The sequence below is a fragment of the Panulirus ornatus genome, chromosome 2 (assembly GCF_036320965.1).
Source record: "Panulirus ornatus isolate Po-2019 chromosome 2, ASM3632096v1, whole genome shotgun sequence".
NCBI classification, from domain to species: Eukaryota; Metazoa; Arthropoda; class Malacostraca; order Decapoda; family Palinuridae; genus Panulirus; species Panulirus ornatus.
The window spans coordinates 48076979-48102015 of NC_092225.1; the positions used below are offsets into that span (position 1 = coordinate 48076979).

At 38.4% G+C, this 25037-nt stretch overlaps 6 protein-coding genes across 7 annotated transcripts in view; all 6 read left to right on the plus strand.

Annotated features, from left to right (window-relative positions):
- The window catches only part of LOC139756327 (uncharacterized), a 4267-nt gene extending 3308 nt beyond the window's left edge, over window positions 1-959 (plus strand). For both annotated transcript variants that reach the window (XM_071675656.1, XM_071675664.1), the window contains exons 2-3: window positions 189-299; window positions 443-959. In XM_071675656.1, coding sequence (XP_071531757.1) covers window positions 189-299; window positions 443-724 — 393 coding nt within the window. In that variant the 3' untranslated portion in view covers window positions 725-959. The remainder of the gene's footprint in view (window positions 1-188; window positions 300-442) is intronic.
- Window positions 960-3152: 2193 nt separating this feature from the next.
- Window positions 3153-4673, plus strand: LOC139756324 (uncharacterized). The gene is made up of 3 exons (XM_071675640.1): window positions 3153-3194; window positions 3876-3995; window positions 4139-4673. Exons 1-3 carry the CDS (start codon window positions 3183-3185, stop codon window positions 4418-4420), a joined length of 414 nt encoding a protein of 137 aa, XP_071531741.1. The 5' UTR covers window positions 3153-3182; the 3' UTR covers window positions 4421-4673.
- Window positions 4674-6899: 2226 nt separating this feature from the next.
- On the plus strand, window positions 6900-8396 carry LOC139752805 (uncharacterized). The gene is made up of 3 exons (XM_071668734.1): window positions 6900-6941; window positions 7631-7741; window positions 7885-8396. Exons 1-3 carry the CDS (start codon window positions 6930-6932, stop codon window positions 8152-8154), a joined length of 393 nt encoding a protein of 130 aa, XP_071524835.1. The 5' UTR covers window positions 6900-6929; the 3' UTR covers window positions 8155-8396.
- Window positions 8397-10687: 2291 nt separating this feature from the next.
- LOC139752799 (uncharacterized) lies at window positions 10688-18879 on the plus strand. The gene is made up of 3 exons (XM_071668719.1): window positions 10688-10729; window positions 11454-11564; window positions 18362-18879. The coding sequence occupies exons 1-3, from the start codon at window positions 10718-10720 to the stop codon at window positions 18632-18634; spliced, it is 396 nt and encodes a 131-aa protein (XP_071524820.1). The 5' UTR covers window positions 10688-10717; the 3' UTR covers window positions 18635-18879.
- LOC139753193 (uncharacterized) lies at window positions 13927-15559 on the plus strand. The gene is made up of 3 exons (XM_071669400.1): window positions 13927-14073; window positions 14773-14891; window positions 15032-15559. The coding sequence occupies exons 1-3, from the start codon at window positions 13927-13929 to the stop codon at window positions 15303-15305; spliced, it is 540 nt and encodes a 179-aa protein (XP_071525501.1). The 3' UTR covers window positions 15306-15559.
- A 1908-nt stretch (window positions 18880-20787) lies between the features above and the next one.
- Window positions 20788-22328, plus strand: LOC139752815 (uncharacterized). The gene is made up of 3 exons (XM_071668761.1): window positions 20788-20838; window positions 21567-21668; window positions 21813-22328. Exons 1-3 carry the CDS (start codon window positions 20827-20829, stop codon window positions 22080-22082), a joined length of 384 nt encoding a protein of 127 aa, XP_071524862.1. The 5' UTR covers window positions 20788-20826; the 3' UTR covers window positions 22083-22328.
- Window positions 22329-25037: the final 2709 nt, after the last annotated feature.

Below are 25037 nucleotides of genomic sequence, written 5' to 3' on the forward strand. Positions count from 1 at the left end.
TATCACATGCAGTATGTACACTGTTAGATAAATTAGCTATAGGCTGCTAATTGTTCGTTAAGATAAATAACATATAGCAAATACGCATGGATACAAAAATTAGCCCTAACCTAACCTAACCTGACCTAACCTAACCTAACCTAACCTAACCTAACCTAACCTAAAGCTCACTGGCTATATTTCCACAGGTCTTCCTCACGTTCATGCTCGCAGCAGCGGGTATGGCTCTCCCTGGTGGGTTTGGAGGCTTTGGAGGCCATGGAGGCTACGGAGGGGGCGGCTATGGAGTCTCTTACAATGTAAGAATTTGTTTTTTAATCAGCAAAATGTTATAAAAAGAAAACAAAGTAACAAATTTTTGAAACCAGTGTGTTTCATAAACTTCCTTTGAATTATATTTAGTACATGAGACTTAACTAGAATACACGTGCCTTGTCCACAGGTACCCACCCCTTACAACTTCCAGTATGGGGTCTCGTCCGGCCCCACCAACTTCGGACAGTGGGAGGGCGGCGACGGCCACGGCAACGTCCATGGAAAGTATTACGTGAATCTGCCTGACGGTCGCGTGCAGAAAGTCAGTTACAAGGCCAACGGGGCTGGCTATCATCCCGTGGTATCTTACGTAGGCACCGCCAAGTATCCTGCTTCCTATGGTCATGGTGGTGGTTATGGTGGTCATGGTAAAGGCCACGGTTATGGTATTGGTCCCCACTATGGTTAGGTCGCTAACGCTCCTACCATATATCAGTCTCAGATTCTATACCATGACCAAGAAAATCATCTAAATATCTTCCATTGTGTGCGTGACCTGGATTTACATAATACTTAACATCATTCTTCACTTATACTAACACCAACCCACCTCCCTTACCCTTTTTTCTAAATATATAACTTTTTTTACATCACTGGCCTATGGCAGAAATGATAATTCTGTACAATAATATAATAAAAATGCGTAAAAGATAATGACTTATTATTTCCATCTCTCATTTATATATCTGTAACTGCCTTTTGTAAATACCAATTTCTACTGTTCGGAGTGTTAATTTCTACACTCGTGTGGCTTAATCCCTGGAACTTTTTCTTCTATTATTCTGTTGCTTAATCTTCTGTAAACCGTCTATACCCCCAGTCGCATAACTCATTTTGTACCATTCATCCGCCGCTCATATAATATAAAAGAACTTGTTTTCGTCTTCTCCAGTAAAAGTTTTGCTGGTTTCATGTTATGGTATCTGGTTGTTCTATTCCTCCATTTACAGAGGATTTCTCACTGTCGACGTCATCAACCTGGTAAAGAAACTTTCAGACTCAGATCAAATCGCCACTCAATCTTCTTTCTTCCATGATGTAAAATGTAGGACTTGTAACCTTTCCCAGTAAAAGAGGTCTCTTAATTCTTGCGTCATCTCCGTTGGCATGGTTCTTTTCTTGTAAGAATGCTTTACCTTCCACTGTTTTTGGTAACATCTTTGGTCTGTTATTACAAAGCCTTTACGATTCATTCTTCTCAGTCAAAAATCACTTCCAGCTTAATCTTTCTTTACAACAAAGAATTCTCTCAGTACTGCTGTCCTGCTACTTTATATGCTTAAGGGAGAGGTTGTTGGAACACAAACTTTAGTATATTGAACACAAACTTTAGTATAATGTTTCAGTTTACCGTTACAACCTCCAGGGGATGACCTCATGATAGACTACCAATTTTATGTATTTCTGTGTTTCCCACGAACTTTCATAAACTCCTTTTCTATGTGTTTATCTCGGCTAGAATTCCTCTGCTATTTCTTTACCTCACTTATATTACATCAACAACGACGTGTCTATCATTCGTACTTCTTTGAAGTACTCATTCAGCCTTCTAAAAACTCATTCCATCTTCCACACATTATCACAGTATTTACCACCACAACATCATGCCATACGCTTGCATTATTCTTTTAACTATTTACCAACTTCCAAACAACTTGTTATTCCACTCTGACTTGCTATCAGTTATTTTCCCGAGATCGACACTTATTCCTTTCCTCTATGTAAACCATTCTCTTCGAGTTTTCAAATCTATTCTCATTTTTCCCTCATTAACCTTTTTTTTTTCATATCTAGCCTCTTCCAATCACTTTTTCTCCTCAAACGACTGCCTTGGATCTTCATTTCAACATGCATTCTACACCTAAAGTGCTGCATATTTTTATGGCAGGCTTCAAAATTGTACTTTCTAACTTCTTCAACATTGCTACAACATTACCTTGCATTGTTTCGCTGATATTTGACAGCTATTCATTGAGCTTCTCCTCGTAAAACATTTTTTACTCTCATTCACGAAACTCTGCTTTTATGTAAATTAGTTTTTTCACAAAGATTCTTACACGAATGCATTCATAAATTTAACACTAACCTTATCATTGCCGTATGATTCAACAAACCACTCACAACAACCTCGATCTAAGCGGCATCTTAAGGCTAGATTGGTCATATTTCACCCTCAGGAGTAGATACATATGTGCTCCTATTTTACGGAACTTTGATTTAGCCGAAACGTTTTTCTTCAAAAGGATTGTTAACATATGGAATGATTCACTAGTAAGATAAGTTTGAAACAACACCATAGAGAAGTTTAAACACAAATAGCAGATACGAACACCCTCAAGCCAATGAGTTTCATCATTTGCACCTCTGTAGATATAAAGATTACAGGTACTTCTCTTTATGTCATCTGTTTTTCTTTTTTCTCCTCAAACACGAAGCTCAATGCTTTTGTTCGTTCCTACTAACACAGATAAGATGAAAAGACCCAATAGTTTATTGCTGTTTTCGTTCCTTCAAATATATATTTTGTACAATATATGAAATTGAATATTTGGTTCATTGTCTTAACAATACTGACGCCAAAATATTTGGAACAGATATTGGATATACAAGGAATTTCAGGAGTGAATGGCATCTAGTCTGGGTCAAGTGAGACGCTCTTTACACTGAAGAGTTTATGACTAAAGATTAATGAAATTTTGACATTCCTGAGTAACGGAAAACCTGAATGTTCATGGTAAAGACCTTGGCTAAGTCTGGTGGTGGAAAATCAAGGCTGCTGACTGAGGGTGTGGCTGGGGCTATATAACCTGGTTGGAACCGAGAATGAAGCCAGTGTTTGCTCAGCATCCCAACTCTACACCACCAACATGTTCACCTCTGTGAGTTTATGATGTTCCTTCGTGACCAAGTCATTAGATACAAAGCTCTGTCACTGAACATTACCTGGCTTGCTTACCAATATTACATTGTTGAAATCATTTTACTATCAGTGATGCGAATAGCATATATATCAGTTTCACAATCTATCACCATCTAATTTCACTAAAGCTTCCGATATAGATGATAAAGACTGAAACCATAACACTCAGTTCAGTATAGATACATATATAACATTTGCCTAATAGGAATATTTTGCTTCCTCAGCAACTATATGGATACATTATGATGAACTGATATAAATCTGGTGACAGCTCACTATACATAAAATGTGATCATTTGTGTACAAGTCACACTCAGCCAAGATTTTGCAAACCTCCAAACCATAAACTTCACCGTACCTCAGCGAGGCGTTAACTAGACACTTCTTATTAATTACTATGACATGAAGCTTACTTTGCAAGTTCACATAATCTTACAGTATCTAACTGTCTGTCGTATAACATCTTGTATCACATGCAGTATGTACATTGTTAGATAAATTAGCTATAGGCTGCTAATAGTTCGTTAAGAGAGATAACATATATCAAATACGCATGGATACAAAAATTAGCCCTAACCTAACCTAACCTAACCTAACCTAACCTAACCTAACCTAAAGCTCACTGGCTATATTTCCACAGGTCTTCCTCACGTTCATGCTCGCAGCAGCGGGTATGGCTCTCCCTGGTGGGTTTGGAGGCTTTGGAGGCTTTGGAGGTCACGGAGGCTATGGAGGCGGCGGCTATGGAGTCTCTTACAATGTAAGAATTTGTTTTTTAATCAACAAAATGTTATAAAAAGAAAACAAAGTAACAAATGTTTGATACCAGTATGTTTCATCAACTTCATCTGAATCATATATAGTACATGAGACTTAATTAGAATACACATGCCTTGTCCGCAGGTACCCACCCCTTACAACTTCCAGTATGGAGTCTCGTCCGGCCCCACCAACTTCGGACAGTGGGAGGGCGGCGACGGCCACGGCAACGTCCATGGAAAGTATTACGTGAATCTGCCTGACGGTCGCGTGCAGAAAGTCAGTTACAAGGCCAACGGGGCTGGCTATCATCCCGTGGTGTCTTACGTAGGCACCGCCAAGTACCCTGCTTCCTATGGTCATGGTGGTGGTTATGGTGGTCATGGTAAAGGCCACGGTTATGGTATTGGTCCCCACTATGGTTAGGTCGCTAACGCTCCTACCATATATCAGTCTCAGATTCTATACCATGACCAAGAAAATCATCTAAATATCTACCATTGTGTGCGTGACCTGGATTTACATAATACTTAACATCATTCTTCACTTAGTCTAACACCAACCCACCTCCCTTACCCTTTTTTCTAAATATATAACTTTTTTTACATCACTGGCCTATAACAGAAATGATAATTCTGTACAATAATATAATAAATATGCGTAAAAGATAATGACTTATTATTTCCATCTCTCATTTATATATCTGTAACTACCTTTTGTTAATACCAATTTATACTGTTCGGAGTGTTAATTTCTACACTCGTGTTGCTTCATCTCTGGAACTTTTTCTTCTATTATTCTGTTGCTTAATCTTCTGTATGCCGTCTATACCCCCAGTTTCATAACTCATTTTGTACCATTCATCCGCCGCTCATATACTATAAAAGTACTTATTTTCGTCTTCTCCAACAAAGGTTTTGCTGGTTTCATGTTATGGCATCTGGTTGTTCTATTCCTCCATTTTACAGAGGACATCTCATTGTCGACGTCATCAAACTGGTATAGAACCTTTCAGACTCAGACCAAATCGCCACTCAATCTTCTTTCTTCCATGATGTAAAATGTAGGATTTCTAACCTTTCCCAGTAAAAGTGGTCTCTTAATTCTCGCATCATCTTCGTTGGCATGGTTTCTTTTCTTGAAAGAATGCTCTACCTTCCACTGTTTCTGGTACAATCTTTGGTCTGTTATTACAAAGCCTTTACGATTCCTTCTTCCCTATTGAAAATCACTTCCAGCTTAATCTTTCTTTACAACAAAGAATCCTTTCAGTACTGTTGTTCTGCCCCATTATATGCTTAAAGGAGAGGTCGGTGGAACACAAACTTTAGTATATTAAACACAAACTTTAGTATAATGTTTCAGTATATCAGCATTTGGAATTCCGTTTACCGTTACTACCTCCAGGGGATGAACTTATGATAGACTACCAGTTATATGTATTTCTGTGTTTCCCACGAACTTTCATAAACTCCTTTTCTATGCGTTTACTCGGCTAGAACTCCTCTGCTATTTCTTTACCTCACTTATGTTACACCAACAACGACGTGTCTATCATTCGTACTTCTTTGAAGTACTCATTCAACCTTCTAAAAACTCACCAATTTTCCACAAATTAGCACAGTATTTACCAACACAACATCATTCCATACGCTTGCATTATTCCTTTAACTATTTACCAACTTCCAAACAACTTGTTATTCCACTCTGACTTGCTATCAGTTATTTTTCCGACATCCACATATATTCCTTTCATTTATGTGAACCATTCTCTCTTCGAGTTTTCAAATCTATTCTCATTTTTCCCTCATTAACCTTTTTTTTCATATCTAGCCTCTTCCAATCACTTTTTCCTCCTCAAACGACTGCCTTGGATCTTCATTTAAACATGCATTCTACACCTAAAGTGCTGCATAATTTTATGGCAGGCTTCAAAATTGTACTTTCTAACTTCTTCAACATTGCTACAACATTACCTTGCATTGTTTCGCTGATATTTGACAGCTATTCATTTAGCTTCTCCTCGCAATAGATTTTTTACTCTCATTCACGAAACTTTACTTTTATCTGCGTTAGTTTTTCACAAAGATTCCTACACGAATGCATTCCTAAATTTAACGCTAACCTTATCACTGCCGTATGATTCATCAAACCACTCACAATAACCTCGATCTAAGAGGCAGCTTAAGGCTAGATTGGTCATATTTCACCCTCAGGAGTAGATACATGCCCCTATTTTACGGAACTTTGATTTTAGCCAAAGCGTTTTCTCTTCAAGCAGATTGTCAATCCATAGAATGATTCACTAGTAAGATAGGTTTACAACAACATAACAGAAAACAAACAGCAGGTACTAACAGCTCCAGGACCATGAGTTTCGTCATTTGCGCCTCTGTTGATACAAAGATTACAAGTATCTCTTTTTATGTCATCTGCTTTCCTTTTTACTCTTCAGACACTAAGGTCAATGCTCTCGTTCATTCCTTCTGTAACAGATAAGATGAAGAGACCCAATAGCTTACTGCTGTTTTCATTCCTTGAAATTTATTTCCTGTACAATATAGTGAAAATGAATATCTAGTTTATTGCCGAAGAAAAATCAATAATGTCTGTGACACATCATACGGACGTAAAAATGTTTGTAACAGCAATTACATATGCTCAGAATTTCAAGAGTCAATTCTATTATGACTGGGACAAGTGAAACGCTCTTTACAGTGAAGAGTTTATGAATAAAAATCTTTGTGGACAAATTTATCAAATTCTGACCTTCCTGAGTACCTGGAAACCTGTCTGTTCATGGTAAAGACCTTGGCCAACTCTGGCAGCGTAAAATCAAGGCTGCTGACTGAGGGTGTGTCTGGGAGTATATAACCTGGCTGGAGCCCAGGATGAAGCCAGTGTCTGCTCACCATCCCAACTCTACACTACCAACATGTTCACCTCTGTGAGTTTAAGATGCTTCTTCAGTGATCAGGATCTTAGATTAGATACAAAGTTCTGCCAATGAACATTTCCTGGCTTGTATGCCAATATTGCGTTTTTGAAATCATTTTACTATCAGTGATCTGAATAAACATGTATATCAGATTCACTATTCATCACCATCTTAATTTACTGATGCTCTTAAAATACAAAACCAAATCACTTATGTTCCGATATAGATGATAACGACTGAAATTAGAAAATTCAGTTGTGTAGATCAATATATACATACATAACATTCGGCTAGTAAGAATGTTCTGCTTCCTCAGGTACTTTATGAATACAGTATGATAAACTGATATAAATCAGGTGACACCTACTATACAAGAAATGTGATCATTTGTGTTCTAGTCAGACTCAGCCAGATTTTGCAAGCCTCCTCACCATGAAAATCAAAGTACCTTACCCAGGCATTTCCTATATAATTCTTATCAAACACTATCATACAAATCTTACTTTGCATGTTCACATAATCTTCCAGTACACCTTACAGTCTATTGCATAACATCTATAATATGTAGTGTGTATAATGTTGGATTAGTTAGCTATAGGCTGCTGAATATTGGTAAGATAGATAACTAAAGATATATTGAATACACTTAGATACAAAAATTGTCACTAACCTAAAGCTCACTGGCTATATTTCCACAGGTCTTCCTCACGTTCATGCTCGCAGCAGCGGGTATGGCTACCCCTGGCGGCTTTGGAGGCTATGGAGGCTTTGGAGGTTATGGAGGCGGCGGCTATGGAGTCTCTTATAATGTATGATCTCGTCTTTTGATTAACAAAATGTTACAAAGTGAGAACAAAGTAGTTAATGTGTGATATCAGCATGTTTCATCATCTTCGTCTGACTTATATTCATTACATGAGATATACTTAGCATACACATTCCTTGTCCGCAGGTACCCACCCCTTACAACTTCCAGTATGGAGTCTCGTCCGGCCCCACCAACTTCGGACAGTGGGAGGGCGGCGACGGCCACGGCAACGTCCATGGAAAGTATTACGTGAATCTGCCTGACGGTCGCGTGCAGAAAGTCAGTTACCGGGCCAACGGGGCTGGCTATCATCCCGTGGTGTCTTACCTGGGCACCGCCAAGTATCCTGCTTCCTATGGTCATGGTGGTGGTTATGGTGGTCATGGTGGTCATGGTTATGGTTATGGTCGCTAACGCTCCCACCATACATCAGTCTAACCGTCTTTACCATGACAAAGGAGAATGATCTTAATAGCTACCATTGTATGCGCGACCTGGGCTTACATACAACTAACATCAATTTTGACTTGGCCCAACCCCAAAGCACCTTTTTCACACTCTTGTAAATATATAACCTTACATACATCTTTGATCTATAACAGGAATGATAATGCTGTAGTCTCATTTTCATTATAACTGTACAAAAATTAAATAAATGTGCATGACAGAATAATGATTTATCATTTCCATCTTTTCATTTATGTGTTTGTGTGTGTATGTGTTAGTGTGTGTATGCATGAGTGTGTGAGAGCAATTGATGATATGTAGGTACCAATTTGGACTAAACGGAATGTAAGTTTCTATACTTAAGGGACCCCATCTATGGAACTTCCTCTTCTGTCATACTGCTGTTTAACCTTCTTTATGCCGTCCATACTCATAGTCTAATAATTCACTTTGGTCCATTCATCCACCACTCTTATATTATGAAAGCACTTCTTACCATCTTCACCAACGAATTTCTGGATGATTTAATGTAATGTCGACGTCATCAATCTTCTTTAGAAACTTTAAGATTCAGACCACGTAACTCCTCGCCCCCGTCTCTCTTCCATGATGGAAAAGTGTAAGAAGAATGTAACATTTCCCTGGAAAATTACTCTTAATTCTCCTTTCATCTTCGTTGTCACGTTTTTGTTTTTGTTGCTTCTCGTGAAACTGCTCTACTCTTTGTTGTTTCTGGTATCGTAAAACTTCCAAAAAAAACAGATATTTTTTCTATTTGGTCTAAGATGGCCAACACCAATATTTTCATTAGAATCTTCTTCATATGAGAGGTCACATTCCAGTTCATTATTATTGAAAATTTCTCACCTGAGGAAAGAAAGAACGACTTTTGAAAAACTATTTCTTCATGCATTTCACCATATGGAGAGAGCCATCAATGTAAGGTGACTCGCAAGGTTTCTTACTGGGATCCATTCCAAGTACTTTCCATGACTTCTCTCCTTAGTTCCTCGTCTAATACCGTCTGTTCACTGTAATAGGGCGAGAGCGACACACCTGAAGATTACCCTGCATTGTTCCTGCGTCATCCTCACCTCCTCCAGTTGTCACCAGGCACCATAATAATGACATCTTAATCTGATAACAACTTAAAGATTCTGTGGAGAAGAGATTGTTTACATATTGCTCTGTGAAGAAAAGGAGCAAGAACGAGAGATGCACTGGTAATTGCATTGTGAAGAGCAAAATGAAGAAAAGAAGAAAAAGAAGAAGAAGAAGAAGAAGAAGAAGAAGAAGAAGAAGAAGAAGAAGAAGAAGAAGAAGAAGAAGAAGAAGAAGAAGAAGAAGAAGAAGAAGAAGAAGAAGAACAACAACAACAACAACAACAACAACGTAGAAATGAAGATAATGAATATAGCAAAAAATATGAAACATCCTTGGGAAAGCATCCTTTTCTTTTTTCTTGGTAATCATTATCAGTGATGTATTCGTTTACTTCTATGATAGATATATTGATAGTGTTCGCTCCACTGATATATGATTGTTGTTCATTCCAATGTTCTCAAATTGTACAATAAAAGAATCCTTTGCCAGCATTCATGTTACATCTTCCCTCTACCATCATATTTTCATTCCTACTCATTTGGACTGAAAGCTGTGACGTTTTGTAGATAAGTGGAATTGGAATAATCAGATGTGATTGCAAGTTTCGACAAAAGAGAATTGTGAGCATTGTTTAAACCTGAAGGACATATAGTCTAAAATATTTTGTTCTATTATTCAAGCATTTCCTCTAAACACTGTGGTGCTTGTTCGTGTGACTTGTAAGGGCTAGTCTGAGAGAGAGAGAGTGATATTCTTCGTATTTTATCAATTTCTTCTTTTTCTTCTTCTTTATCTTTATGATCTGCACATTTTAACGACAAACGTATCTCTTCCTCAAGAGTGTCTTTCGTCCGCCATTACTTTATCTATATATTTCCTTCTTTACAGATTAATGATCAATGTACCATTCCTGCACAGCATCACTGGTCTGTCTCTGCAAAGCCTTTACTACTCAGTATTGCTTATAGAATATCACTGCCGGTATGATCTTTCTTCACTACAAAGAATTCTTTTAGTGACGTTGTCCTGCTGCTTTAAATGCCAGAGGGAATGGTGGGTGGAATATTTGGTACATTATCTTAACACGATGTAAAATGTCTTTATCACAGCTTACAGACCCTAGAATACTTGTAAGAGAAACTGGATACACAAAGAATTTCAAGAGTGAATGCCATCATGTCTGGGACAAGTGAGGCGTTTTTTTTACTGTTGGGAGTTTGTGGTTAAAAATCTTCATGAATAACTTGATTAAATTCTGACATTCCCGAGTAACGGGAAACCAGACTGTTCATGGTAAAGACCTTGGCCAACTCTGGAGGCGGAAAATCGAGAGTGCTGACCGAGGGTGTGGCTGGGGGTATATAACCTGGCTGGAGACCAGGAAGGTTTCAGTGTCTGCTCATCATCCCTACTGTACACTACCAACATGTTCACCTCTGTGAGTTTATGATGTTTCTTCAGTTAACAAGATCATTCTTAGATACAAAATTCAATCTAGGAACATTTTCCTGGCTCGTATCCCTATACAATATTGTTGAATCATTTTCACTATCATTGATACGAATGACATATATATCAGTTCTACAACTTGCACCATCTAAATCTACTGAAGCTGCTAAAACACAAATACCAATCGCTTTTGTTCCGATGTAGATGATAACGACTGAAATCACAGTAACCAGTTAAATGTAGATACATACATACATACATACATACATACATACATACTACATACATACATACAAACATAACATTCTCTTGATAACGGTATTTTGCTTCCTCGGTAACAGTATGGATACAGTTTAATACACTGATATAAGTCAGGTGACACCTCAGTATACAAGATGCGGGAGCATTTGTGATCTAGTCAGGCTCAATCAGGGTTCACAAGCCTCTCTCACTGAAGTTCGCACGACTCATTATTCTGCTTCACCGAGGCGTTGTCTAGATTCTTTTTATTGATTACTATCATATCAACCTTACTTTGCAAGTTCACATAATCTTCCAATACATCTTACAGTCTGTTGCATAAAACATTGTTGGGTTGATTTGCTTAGGCTGCTGATTTTTCGCTAAGAAAGATATGTTAATCTATGTTAAATACACATAAATGCAAAAACTGACACTAACCTAAAGCTACCTACCTGGCTGTACTTCCACAGATCTTCCTCATGTTCATGCTCGCAGCAGCGGGTATGGCTACCCCTGGTGGCTTTGGAGGCTTTGGAGGCTTCGGAGGCTATGGAGGTGGCGGCTATGGCGTCTCCTACAATGTATGATCTCGTATGTTATCAAAAGAATTACCAAAAGAGACCAAAGTGAAAAATGTGTGATATCAGTATGTTTCTTCAACTTCGTCTGAGATGTACTTAGCATACATATGCATTGTCCGCAGGTACCCACCCCTTACAACTTCCAGTATGGAGTTTCGTCTGGCCCCACCAACTTCGGACAGTGGGAGGGCGGCGACGGCCACGGCAACGTCATGGAAAGTATTACGTGAATCTGCCTGACGGTCGCGTGCAGAAAGTCAGTTACAAGGCCAACGGGGCTGGCTATCATCCCGTTGTGTCGTACCTGGGCACCGCCAAGTATCCTGCTTCCTATGGTCATGGTGGTGGTTATGGTGGTCATGGTGGTCATGGTGGTCATGGTTATGGTTATGGTCGCTAACGCTCCAGCCTATATCAGTCCAACCGTCTTTACCGTGACAAAAGAGAATTATCTTAATATTTACCATTATGTGCGCGACCGGAGTTTACAAGATACCTAACGTCAGAGTTGAATTGGCCTAACCCGAAACCACCTCCCTCACACTCGATTGTAAATATTCAATCTTACGTGCATCATTGGTTTGTAATAGGAATAATAATTCTTCAATAGTCATTTTTCATTGTTAATGCTAAAAAGATATAATAAATATGGATTACAGAATAATGATTCATCATTTTCACCTCCATGTGATTTGTGTGTGTGTGTGTGTGTGTGTGTGTGTGTGTGTGTGTGTGTGTGTGTGTGTGTGTGTGTGTGTGTGTGTGTGTGTGTGTGTGTGTGTGTGTGTGTGTGTGTGTGTGTGTGTGTGTGTGTGTGTGTGTGTGTGTGTGTGTGTGTGTGTGTGTGTATGAGCGTGTGTACTTGAGTGTAATTATTGATACGTTAATACCAATCTATATTGTACGAGATGTGAATTCCTACACTCGGTGTACCCCATCTCTGGAATTTCCCTTCTATCATACTACTGTTTAACCTTCTGTATGCCGTCCATATTCACAGTCTCATAACTCAGCTTGTTTCATTCATCTTCCACTCATATGCTGTAAAAGTACTTTTTCCATCTTCTCTAACACGTTTCTCACTCATTTCATATTATGACATCCGGTTGTTCTATCCTTCCATTTTTTTCAGATAACAACCTTTATTGAACTATTCCCTCAACAGCCCTTCAGATCTACTCCATTTTTTCCCTTAATTAACCTTTTTTTTCCTCCAAACTCAATTTTTCCTCAAGTCCAGCGTACTCTTATGGCAGCCTTCAAAAATGTACTCTCTAACTTCAACATTACCTTACATTTTTTCGAAAAATTCTGACAATTATTCATTCAACTTCTCTTCAGTATAGATTACTTACTCTCATTCATGAAACTACTTTTATCGACCCCAGTATTTTCCCAAGATTCTTGAATAAAAGATAACTTTATTACTGCCATATGATTTATCGAACCACTCGAAATAATCTCAATCTAAGAAGTAGCAATAAGCTAAATTTGTCTTGTTTCACTCAGCAGTGGATACATACTCCTGTTTTACGGTACTTTGAATTAGCCAAAATAAGTTTTCGTCAAGAGAATTGGAATTGTGGACATATAGAATTATTCACTATTAAAGAAAGTTTACAACAATACCCGATACAGGTTTAAGCATAAATCGGAGAAATACTAGCAGCCTCATGCTCACGACTCATTATTTGCACATCCGTAGATGTATAGATATTTTTCTTAGCTGGGACGACACGAGCAACTGAAAGTCTAATCAAGGCTGACGTATTTGCACTAAACGTATATACCCTTGATTGAGCCCTGCACAGAATTCATCGACCAACCCTTAAGGGTAGATGAAAAGCTTGGTTGACTGTGGACCGACTGCTGCAACCAGGATTCGAGTCTGTGCTCTCGACCCTGGATGCTCAAGAAATCGTCATGGTCAGTACTGCTGATCACTAGACCACGGTGGTCCAGATCATGCATTCCTCTTTATATCATCTATTTACCTTTACTCTTATAACACAAAGTTCAATGCTTGTATTCCCTCCTACTATCAAAGATAAGCTCAAAGGATCCAATGGTCTGTAGCTGATTGTACTCCTTTAAATTCATTTGTACCGCAATGAAATATAGTTGAATATTAGTTTTTTTGGATAATCATATTAGCACACTTCATGATATCTCTATCACTGCATACAGATGCTGGAATGTATGAGGCAGAAACTGCATTAACAAATAATTTCAAGAGTGAATGCCATCATGTCTGGGACAAGTGAGACGCTCTCTACTGTGGAGAGTGAGTGGCCAAAATTCCTTATGAATAAAAGATTTATTAAATTCTGACATTCCCGAGTAACGGGAAACCTATCTGTTCATGGTAAAGACCTTGGCCAACTCTGGTGGCGGGAAATCAAGGCTGCTGACTGAGGGTGTAGCTGGAGTATATAGCCTGGCTGGAGACCAGGGAGGAGTCAGTGTCTGCTCAGCATCCCAACTCTACGCTACCAACATGTTTACCTGTGTGAGTTTATGATGTTTCTTCAGTGAAAAAGATCTTACATTGCATACAAAATTCTATCCATAAACATTTTCTTGGTTCATATACCGATTCTATATTGTTGTAATTTAGTATACTATAAGTGATATGAATAAACAGATAATATCTTTAAAATATGTCACCGTCTATATCTATAAAGGTGCATAAGTGCAAATGCAAATCATTGATGTTTCTTATAGAAGATAGTGACTAAAACCATGATTATCAAGTGTAGGTATATATATACATACTTAGCATTCTATTGATAACAATATTTTGCCTCTTCGATAACTGTAGGGTAGAACATAATACACTAATGTGTAATCTGGGTCGTTATACTAAAGAGGAAACGTGATTATCTGTGTCCTAATCATACGGAGAGAAAGTTTGTAAGCCTTCTCACCAATACTTCACAGTACAGAATACTCTACCTCACCGAGGTGTGATCTAGTTACTTCATAATGATTGCTATCCTATCAAGCTTACTTTGTAAGTTTACACGTCTTCCAGTACATCTTAGATTCTATTGCATTACATCTTTTAGCACAGTTTGTATGCATATTCTTGGATCTGATAGCTATAGGCTGTTAATTGTTCATAAAGACAGAATTCTTAACGGAAGTTAAACACAGTTAAACACAAAGACTGGCACTAACTTAAAGCTCACTGGTTATATTCTCACAGGTCTTCCTCGTGTCATGCTCGCAGCAGCGGGTATGGCTACCCCTGGCGGCTTTGGAGGCTTTGGAGGCTTTGGAGGCTTTGGAGGTTATGGTGGCGGCGGCTATGGGGTCTCTTACAATGTAAGATCTCGTTTTGTAATCAAAAGGTTACCAAAAGAGAAAACAGTGAAAAATGTACGATATCAGTATGTTTCATTAACTTCATCTGAATTATATTCAGTACATGAGATATACTTACCATACACATTCCTTGTCCACAGGTGCCCACTCCTTACAACTTCCAGTATGGAGTCTCGTCCTGGCCCCACCAACTTCGGACAGTGGGAGGGCGGCGACGGCCACGGCAACGTCCATGGAAAGTATTACGTGAATCTGCCTGACGGTCGCGTGCAGAAAGTCAGTTACAAGGCCAACGGGGCTGGCTATCATCCCGTGGTGTCTTACGTAGGCACCGCCAAGTATCCTGCTTCCTATGGTCATGGTGGTGGTTATGGTGGTCATGGTAAAGGCCACGGTTATGGTTATGGTCGCTAACGCTCCCTCCATATATCTGTCTAAACGTCTTTAACATGACAAAGGAGAATGATCTTAATATCTACCGTTATATGTGCGACCTGAGTTGCTTACATAATACCTAACATTAATCTTGACTTTTCCTAACCTCAAGCCACCTCCCTCACACTCCATTGTAAATATAAAACGTTACATACATCATTGATTTACAATAGCAATGATTATTCTGCAGAGGTCATTTTCATTATGATTGTAAAAAATTAAATAAATGTGTACGACAGAATAATGATTCATTTTCATTTCTTCATTTATTTGTGTGTGTATGTGTGTGTGTGTGTGTGTGTGTGTCTGTCTGTCTGTCTATTCTGTCTGTTTGTCTATCTGTCTGTCTGTCTGTATCCAAGTGTGTGTGCGTATGTATGTATGTAATTACTAATACGTCAGTACCAATCTTTACTGTACGGAATGTGAATTTCTACACTCGTTGGGCCCCATCTCTAGAACTTCTCGTCTATCATACTACTATTCAACCTTCTGTATGCCATCCATATTCGCAGTGCCATAACTTTGTTCCATTTATCCACGCCTCATACTAAAAAAAGAAAACTATTTCTATCTTCTCTAACACGTTTCTTGTTGATTTCATGTTATAACATGTGATTGTTCTCTCCTTCTATCTTTCAGAGAACTACTTTATGTGAATATTCCCACCTCAGCCCTCCCAATCTACTCAATTTTTTTCCCTTCATTAGCCTATTTTTTCATATCTAGCTTCTTCCAAGCCTTTTTTTTTCAAACAAAATCCTTTGATCTTCATTCCAACCTGCCTTTTTAAAGCATAGTCCGGCAGACTCTTATGGCAGCATTTCAAAACTGTACTCTCTAATTTCTTCCACATTACCACAAAATTTCCTTACATTGTTTCGTAAACTTCTGTCAGCTGATCATAGATTTTTTACTCTTATTCGTGAAACTGTTTTTATCTACCTCAGTTTTTCCACTCAGATTCTTGAATAAAATATTACCTCATTATTCCCATATGATTCATCAAACCATTCAAAATAATTTTAATCTAAGAAGCAACATAAGGCTACATTTGTATTATTTCACTCAGCAATGGATACATACTTCTGTTTTACGGTACTATGAATAAGCTAGAGTATTTTTTTTCGTAAAGGAGTCTTAACATATAGAATTATTCACTAGTAAGGGGAGTTTACAACAATACCAGAGACAGGTTTAAACATAAATTTGACAAACGCTAGCAGCCCCAAGACCATGACTCATTATTTCCACATCTTTAGATATATATAGTTTTTTATTAGTTTTTCATTAGTTTTTTTTATCTTTTTATTCTTAACTGAGGCGGCACAGGCAGCTGAAAGTCTAATCAAGGTCAACATATTTGCACTAAATGTATATAGCCTAGCCTGAGCCAAGTACCCATTTTATCGACCAGCCCTTGAGGGTAGATGAAAAGCTGGGTTGACTGTGGATCGACCGCCGCGACTAGGATTTGAACCTCTGCGTTCGAACTTGAGCAGCACAAGGATGCTTCATGGTCAGAAATGGTAACCACTATACCAAGAAGGTCCATTACGTGCATTACTCTTTATGTCATCTGTTTTCCTTTACTCTTGAAAAACGAAATTCGATGCTTTTGTTCATTCCTAGTATCACAGATGAACCGAAAGGGTCCAGTGGTCTGTAGCTGTTTGCATGCCTTTAGATCTATTAGTAGTTCGATGAAATAATGTTGAATATTTGAATATTTGATTACTTTCATCAAAGTTCATGATATCTGTATCACAGCATACAGACGCGAGAATATGTGCAGCAGAAACTACATATACAAAGAATTTCAAGAGTGAATGCCGTCATGTCTAGGACAAGTGAAACGCTCTTTACTGCGGAGAGTTTGTGGCTAAAAAAAAAGATTTATAGATAAGATAATGATCAAATCTGTCATTCCTGAGTAACGGGAAACCTGCCTGTTCATGGCAAAGACCTTGGCCAACTTTGGCGGCGGAAAATCAAGGCTGCTGACTAAGGGTGTGGCTGGGAGTATATAAACCAGCTGGGAACTAGGGAGGAGACAGTTTCTGCTCAGCATCCAAACTCTACACTACCAACATGTTTACCTCTGTGAGTCTATGATGTGTCTTCAGCGAACAAGCTCTTACACTGGATACAGGATTCTATCTATGAACATTTTCCTAGTTCATACACTGATGATATATTGTTGAGATCAGTATACTATCAGTGATATTAATAAGCAGATATATCAGTCTTAGGATATGCCTCTATCTATATTTACTAAAGCCGCTAAAATGCAGGTTCAAATCCATAACGTTCGATATAGGTGATAGCGACTGAAGACATAATTACTGAGTGAGTGTAGTTACATATATACACAAATAACATTCGTTAATAACAATATTGTGCTTCCTCAGTAACTGTAGGGATACAACACAATACACTTATATATAATCAGGGTCATTTTACTATACAGCAAACGATTATTTGTGTCATAATCAGACTGGGCCAAAATATGCAAGCCTCCTCATCATAAAGTTCACAGTACAGATTACTCTACCTCACCGAGGTGTTGTCTAGTTACTTTATATTGATTATTAGCATATCAAGCTTACTGTGCAAGTTTACATAATCTTCCAGTACATTATACAGTCTATTGCATAGCATCTTTTAGCATAGTTAGCATGCATACTGTTGGATTTGGCAGCTATAGGCCGTTGATTATATATCTATTAAGTTAAACACATGTAAACATAAGATTGGCACTAACTTAAAGCTCACTGTTTATATTCTCATAGGTCTTACTCGTGTCCACGCTCGCAGCAGCGGGTATGGCTACCCCTGGCGGCTTTGGAGGCTTTGGAGGCTATGGAGGCGGCGGCTATGGAGTCTCTTACAATGTATGATCTCCCTTTGTGATAAAAATAATTCCCAAAAGAGAGCAAAGTGACAAATGTGTGATATCAGTTCGTTTCTTCAACTTCATCTGAACTATATTCAGTAAATGCGATTTACTTAGCATACTTATTTCTTGTCCACAGGTGCCCACCCCTTACAACTTCCAGTATGGAGTCTCGTCCGGCCCCACCAACTTCGGACAGTGGGAGGGCGGCGACGGCCACGGCAACGTCCATGGAAAGTATTACGTGAATCTGCCTGACGGTCGCGTGCAGAAAGTCAGTTACAAGGCCAACGGGGCTGGCTATCATCCCGTGGTGTCGTACCTGGGCACCGCCAAGTATCCTGCTTCCTATGGTCATGGTGGTGGTTATGGTGGTCATGGTAAAGGTCATGGTTATGGTTATGGTCGCTAAAGCTCCCTCCATATATCAATCTAACCGTCTTTATCATGACAAAGGATAATTATCTTAATATCTACCATTATGTGTGCGACCTGGGTTTTCATATACCTAACATCAGTCTTCAGTTAGCCTAACCCGAAGCCACCTCCCTCAATCTCCATTGTAAATATCTAACTTTACCGACATCTTTGGTCTATAACATAAATGATAATTCTAAAGCAGTCACTTTCATTATGATTGTAAAAGAATACAATAAATGTCCATGAAAGAATAATGATTCATCATTTTCATTTCTTCACTTGTGTGTGTGTGTGTGTGTGTGTGTGTGTGTGTGTGTGTGTGTGTGTGTGTGTGTGTTTGTTTGTTTGTTTGTGTGTGTGTGTGCTAATATGTAAATAGCAATTTATACTATTTGGAATGCGAATTTGAACATTCGTGGGGCCCCATCTCTGGAAGTTCTCTTCTATCATACTGCTATTCAATCTTCTGTATGCCGTCCATATTCACAGTCTCATAACTCAACTAGTCCCATTCATGTTATGATATCTGGTTGTTCTACCCTTCCATCTTTCAGAGAACTACCTTTATTGAACTACTCCCTCCACAGCTCTTCAATTCTATTCTATTTTTTTCCCTTCATTAACCTTTCTTCTTATTTTCCATAAGTAACTTCTTCCAAGCTCTTTTTTTCCTCAAGCAAGTTTCTTGGATTTTCAATCCAAAATGCATTCTTTAAGCATAGTCCAGCATACTCTTATGGCAGCCTTCAAAAATGTACTCTCTAAGTTCTTCCTCATCACCACAACATTACCTTACATTGTTTCGTTAAATTCTGATAGTTATTCTTTTAACTTCTCAACAAGTTAGAATTTTTTATTCTCATTCATGAAACTCTACTTTTATCTTCCTCAGTTTTCCTCTAAGACTCTTGAATAAAAGATAACCTTATTACTGCCACATGATTCAACAAATTATCAAAAATAATCTCGATCTAAAAAGCAGTTTAAATCATTTTTTTCTTATTTCACTTTCATCAGTGGATCCATACTCCTAGTTTACGGTACTTTAGAATAACCAAAGTATCTTTCCTTTTAAAGAATTTTGACATATAGACAGTTTAATTAGAAAGGGAAGTTTACAACAGTACTAGAGACTAGTTTAATCATAAATTTCACAAATACTGTCAGCCCCCATTACATGGCTAAATATTTGTGCATCCACAGATATATAGTTTTTTCTTCATCTTCTGAGTTGAGACGGCACGGGCAACTGAAAGTCTGACCAAGGCCAACATATTTGCGCTGAATATATATATGTATATACTCTATCCTGAGCCAAGTACCCATTTCATCGACCAGCTCTTAAAGGTTGATGAAAAGCTTGGTTGACTGTGGACCGACTGCCGCAGCCAGGATTCGATCCTATGCGCTTGACCCTGGGCACCTTAAGAATTCTTTAGCGTCAGGAATACTAATCGCTACGCCACGGAGGTCCATGACATGTATTCCGCTTTATGTCCCCTGTCTCCCTTTATGTCCCCTGTCTCCCTTTATGTCACCTGTCTTCCTTTATGTCCCCTGTCTCCCTTTATGTCCCCTGTCTTCCTTTATGTCCCCTGTCTCCCTTTATGTCCCCTGTCTCCCTTTATGTCCCCTGTCTCCCTTTATGTCCCCTGTCTCCCTTTATGTCCCCTGTCTCCCTTTATTCTTAAAACATGAAGTTCAGTGCTTTTTTTTAACTCCTACTATCACAGATAAGCTGTGAGGATCCAATGATCTATAGTTGTTTACGTTTCTTTAAATTCATTTTTAACACAATGACGTAAACCTGAATATCTAAATATCTTAATAACTATATAAGCACAGCTCATAATATCCGTATCACGGCTTATAGACGCTAGTACATTTGTAACAGAAACTGCATATACAAAGGATTTCAAGAGTGAATGCCAACACGTCTAGGATAGGTAAAACGCTCTTTGCTGTGGAAAGTTTGTGGCTATAAATCTTTATAGATGAAATATTTATTAAATCCTGACATTCCCGAGTAACGGAAAACCTGTCTGTTCATGGTAAAGACCTTGACCGACTCTGGTGGCGGAAAATCAAGGCTGCTGACTCAGGGTGTGGATTGGGGTATATAACGTAGCTGGAGACCAGGGAGGAGTCAGTGTCTGCTCAGCATCCGAACTCTACACTACCAACATGTTCACCTCTGTGAGTTTATGATGCTTCTTCAGTGAACAAGATTTTATACCGGATAAAAAATTTCTTTCTGTGAACATTTTCTTAGCTCTTATACCAATATTGTATTGGTCAACTCAGAATACTATCAGTGATATCAATTAACGCATAAATCAGTTTTAGAATATATCACTAACTTACTTACTAAAGCTGCTTAAACGCAAATCCCTAATGTTCGACGTAGATGGTAGCGACAGAACCATGGTAATTGAGTAAGTGTAAGTACATATATACATGCATAACGTTCGTAAATAACAATATTTTGTTTCCTCAGTAACTGTAGGGATACAGCACTATACAACGATATATAATCCGGGTCATTTCACTTTACATGAAATGTGGTTATCTGTATCCTAGTCATTGAATGTGGTTATTTGTATCCTAGTCAGACTCGGCCAAAGTTAGCAAGTCTTCTCACCATAATGTTCACAGTACAAGTTACTCAACCTCACCTAGAGGTTGTCTATTTACTCAATATTGATTACTATCCTATCAAGCTTACTTTGCAAGTTTACATAATCTTCCACTACATCTTAGAGTCTATTGCATAACAACTTTTAGCACTGTTTGTATGGATATTGTTGGATTTGATAGCTATAGGCTGTTGATTATTCATTGAGACAAAAATCTTACCTTACCTTAAATACACGTTAACATAAAGATTGGCATTAACTTCAAGTTTATTGGCTTTATACTCACAGGTCTTCCTCATATTCATGCTCGCAGCAGCGGGTATGGCTACCCCAGGCGGCTTTGGAGGCTTTGGAGGTTATGGAGGCGGCGGCTATGGAGTCTCTTACAATGTATGGTTTCTCTCTGTAATAAATATGAATGTTACCAAATGAGGACAAAGGAGTAAATGCTTGATATCAGTATGTTTCATCAACTTAATGTGAAATATATTCAGTACATGAAATATACTTACCATACACATTCCTTGTCCACAGGTGCCCACCCCTTACAACTTCCAGTATGGAGTCTCGTCCGGCCCCACCAACTTCGGACAGTGGGAGGGCGGCGACGGCCACGGCAACGTCCATGGAAAGTATTACGTGAATCTGCCTGACGGTCGCGTGCAGAAAGTCAGTTACAAGGCCAACGGGGCTGGCTATCATCCCGTGGTGTCTTACCTGGGCACCGCCAAGTATCCTGCTTCCTATGGTCATGGTGGTGGTCATGGTGGTCATGGTGGTCATGGTTATGGTTATGGTCGCTAACGCTCCCACCATGTATCAGTCTAACCGTCTTTACCATGACAAAGGAGAATGATCTTAATATCTACCATTATGTGAGCGACCTGGGTTACATAATATCTAACAATTGTCTTCCATTGGCCTCATCCCAGACCATATCCCTCACACCCGATTGTAAATATTTAACTTTACCTACATCATCAGTCTACATCAGGAATGATAATTCTGCGGTAGTCATTTACACTGTAATTGTACAAAATAAATGTGCATACCAGAATAATGATATATTATTTGTCATATCTCCGTTTGTATTTGTGTGTGTGTGTGTGTGTGTGTGTGTGTGTGTGTGTGTGTGTGTGTGTGTGTGTGTGTGTGTGTGTGTGTGTGTGTGCGTGTGTGTGTGTGTGTGTGTGTATGTGTGTGTGTGTGTGTGTGTGTAATAACCTACTTATACTGTAGGGAATGCGAATTCCAACACTCGTGGAGCCCCATCTCTGGAACTTTTCTTTTACTATATTGCTATTTAACCTTCTGTATGCCGTCCATATTCACAATCTCATAACTCAGCTTGTATCATGCATCCACCACTCATACCATAAGAGCACTTCTTTCCATCTTCTCCAACAAGTTTCTGGATGACTTCGTGTTATGGTATCTGGTTGTTCTTAGCCTCCATCTTTCAGAGAACTACGCAATATCGACATCATCAACCTGGTTTAGAAATTCTAAGATTCACACCAAATCACCCATGATGTCAAGATATAAGGCCTCTAACTTTTTCCAGCAAAGGAGCTCTCTTAATTCTCGTATTATCTTCGTTGGCATGGTTTCTTTTTCTCGTAAGATTGCTCAGAAGGTTACTCGCAAGGTATCTTACTGAAATCCATTCCAAGTACTTTCCATTTTTCTGACTCCTTAGTTCCTCGTCTAATACCGTCTGTTCACTGTAATAGGGCGAGAGCGACACACCTGAAGATTACCCTGCATTGTTCCTGCGTCATCCTCACCTCCTCCAGTTGTCACCAGGCACCATAATAATGACATCTTAATCTGATAACAACTTAAAGATTCTGTGGAGAAGAGATTGTTTACATATTGCTCTGTGAAGAAAAGGAGCAAGAACGAGAGATGCATTGGTAATTGCATTGTGAAGAGCAAAATGAAGAAAAGAAGAAGAAAAAGAAGAAGAAGAAGACAGGAAACCAACAGCAACAACAATAACAACAATATAGAATAGAAAATAACAAAAATAGAATACAAAAACATATTGCACTGACAGTCTCAAACCATCCATCACAAAACATAATTTTCTTATTTCTTGGTAATCACTGTCACTGAAAATGTTTTTTCTTTTTTTACTTTTGTTTTAGATATATCGAGAGAGTTCGCTTCACTAATATCTGACTGTGCTTCATTCCAGTATTCTGAGACTGTACAACTAAAAATCATTTGTAAGCATCTATATTACATCTTCTTCCCTCTAACATCATTTCTTTATTTCTACTCAGTGGTACTGAAAGATGTGTTGTTTTCTCGATATCTCGGGTAGGAATATTCTGCAGCAATTCAAAGCTTTGAGAAAAGATTTGTAAGGATTGTCTAAATCTGAAGGACATATCTAAAACATTTTGTTCTCATACTCAAGCATTTCCTTTGTACACTGTGGTGTGTATTCGTATGTATGTACTGGAGAGTTCTTATGGCAGGTTTCTTCTTCTTCTTCTTCTTCTTCTTCTTCTTCTTCTTCTTCTTCTTCTTCTTCTTCTTCTTCTTCTTCTTCTTCTTCTTCTTTTCTTCATTTTGTTCTTCGCAATGCAATTACCAGTGTATCTCTCCTCCACAGTATTTTCAATCTGTCATTACAGTATATTTCTTCTTCTTTCTCTTCTTCAAAAAGTAAAAACCAATGTATCTTTCTTCCACAGTATTTTTGGTCTATTATCATAATGCTTTTATTATTCATTCTTCCCAATAGAATATCACTGTCGGTATAATCTTTCTTCACTACACAGAGCTCTTTCAGTACTTTTGTCCTGCTGCTTAATGTGCCTGAGAGACTGGCAAGGTAGGACGTAAACTTCAACTTAAGTGTAATTTTTCAGTATATCAATATTAGGAACTCAGTTTACTGTACCTGCGCCCCCAGGGGATAATCTCATGATAGACTACCAGGTTTATGGTTTTCTGTTTCCCATGAAGCTTCATGTATTCCTTTTCTATGTGTTCACCTCGCCTAGATCTCCTCTGCATTTTTTTAACTTCACTTTTATTACATCAACTACTATGTGTCTATTTTTTTTTATTTCCTTAAAGTAATTTCTCCACCTAAAAATTCATCCTTCTAGCACACTCGTCTATTTCTCTCAGTTATTAACCATCTTCCGAACAGCTTTTTGTTTCACTTTGCCTTCTCAGCCCCTTAAATTTACTCTCATTTTCCCCCTTAACTAACGTTTTCTTGCGTTTTTAAGCTTCTTCCAATCACTTTTTCTCCTCAAACAACTTCCTTGGAAATTTTCATTACAACATGCATTCCATAACTATAGTGCAGATACTTTTACGGCAGCCTTCAAAATATGTACTTTCAAACTTTTTCCACATCACCACAACATTTTCTTTCATTGTTTCGTTGACTTCTGTCAACTATTCATCAAACTTCTCTTTGACTTAGATTTTTCTTTTTCACGAAACTACCTTTTTCTACCTCAGTGTTTCTCTGAGATTTCTGTCCTAACGCATTCTCAAGTAAAAAGTTATGATCTAGCAAATTTCCTCCTATTCCTCTCACACACTACATGTAGCCCACACCATCTATCGGTTTTTTTTTTCATCTAACCAGAATATTTGCAGCAGATATTTGACATATAAAAGAAATTTAGGTGCATATATCATCAGGTCCTGGACGAGTGGGGGAAACCCCTAAGTGTGAACGGTTTGTGGTTAAACAGTTTCACTGATAAACACATAAAAAAGTCTGCT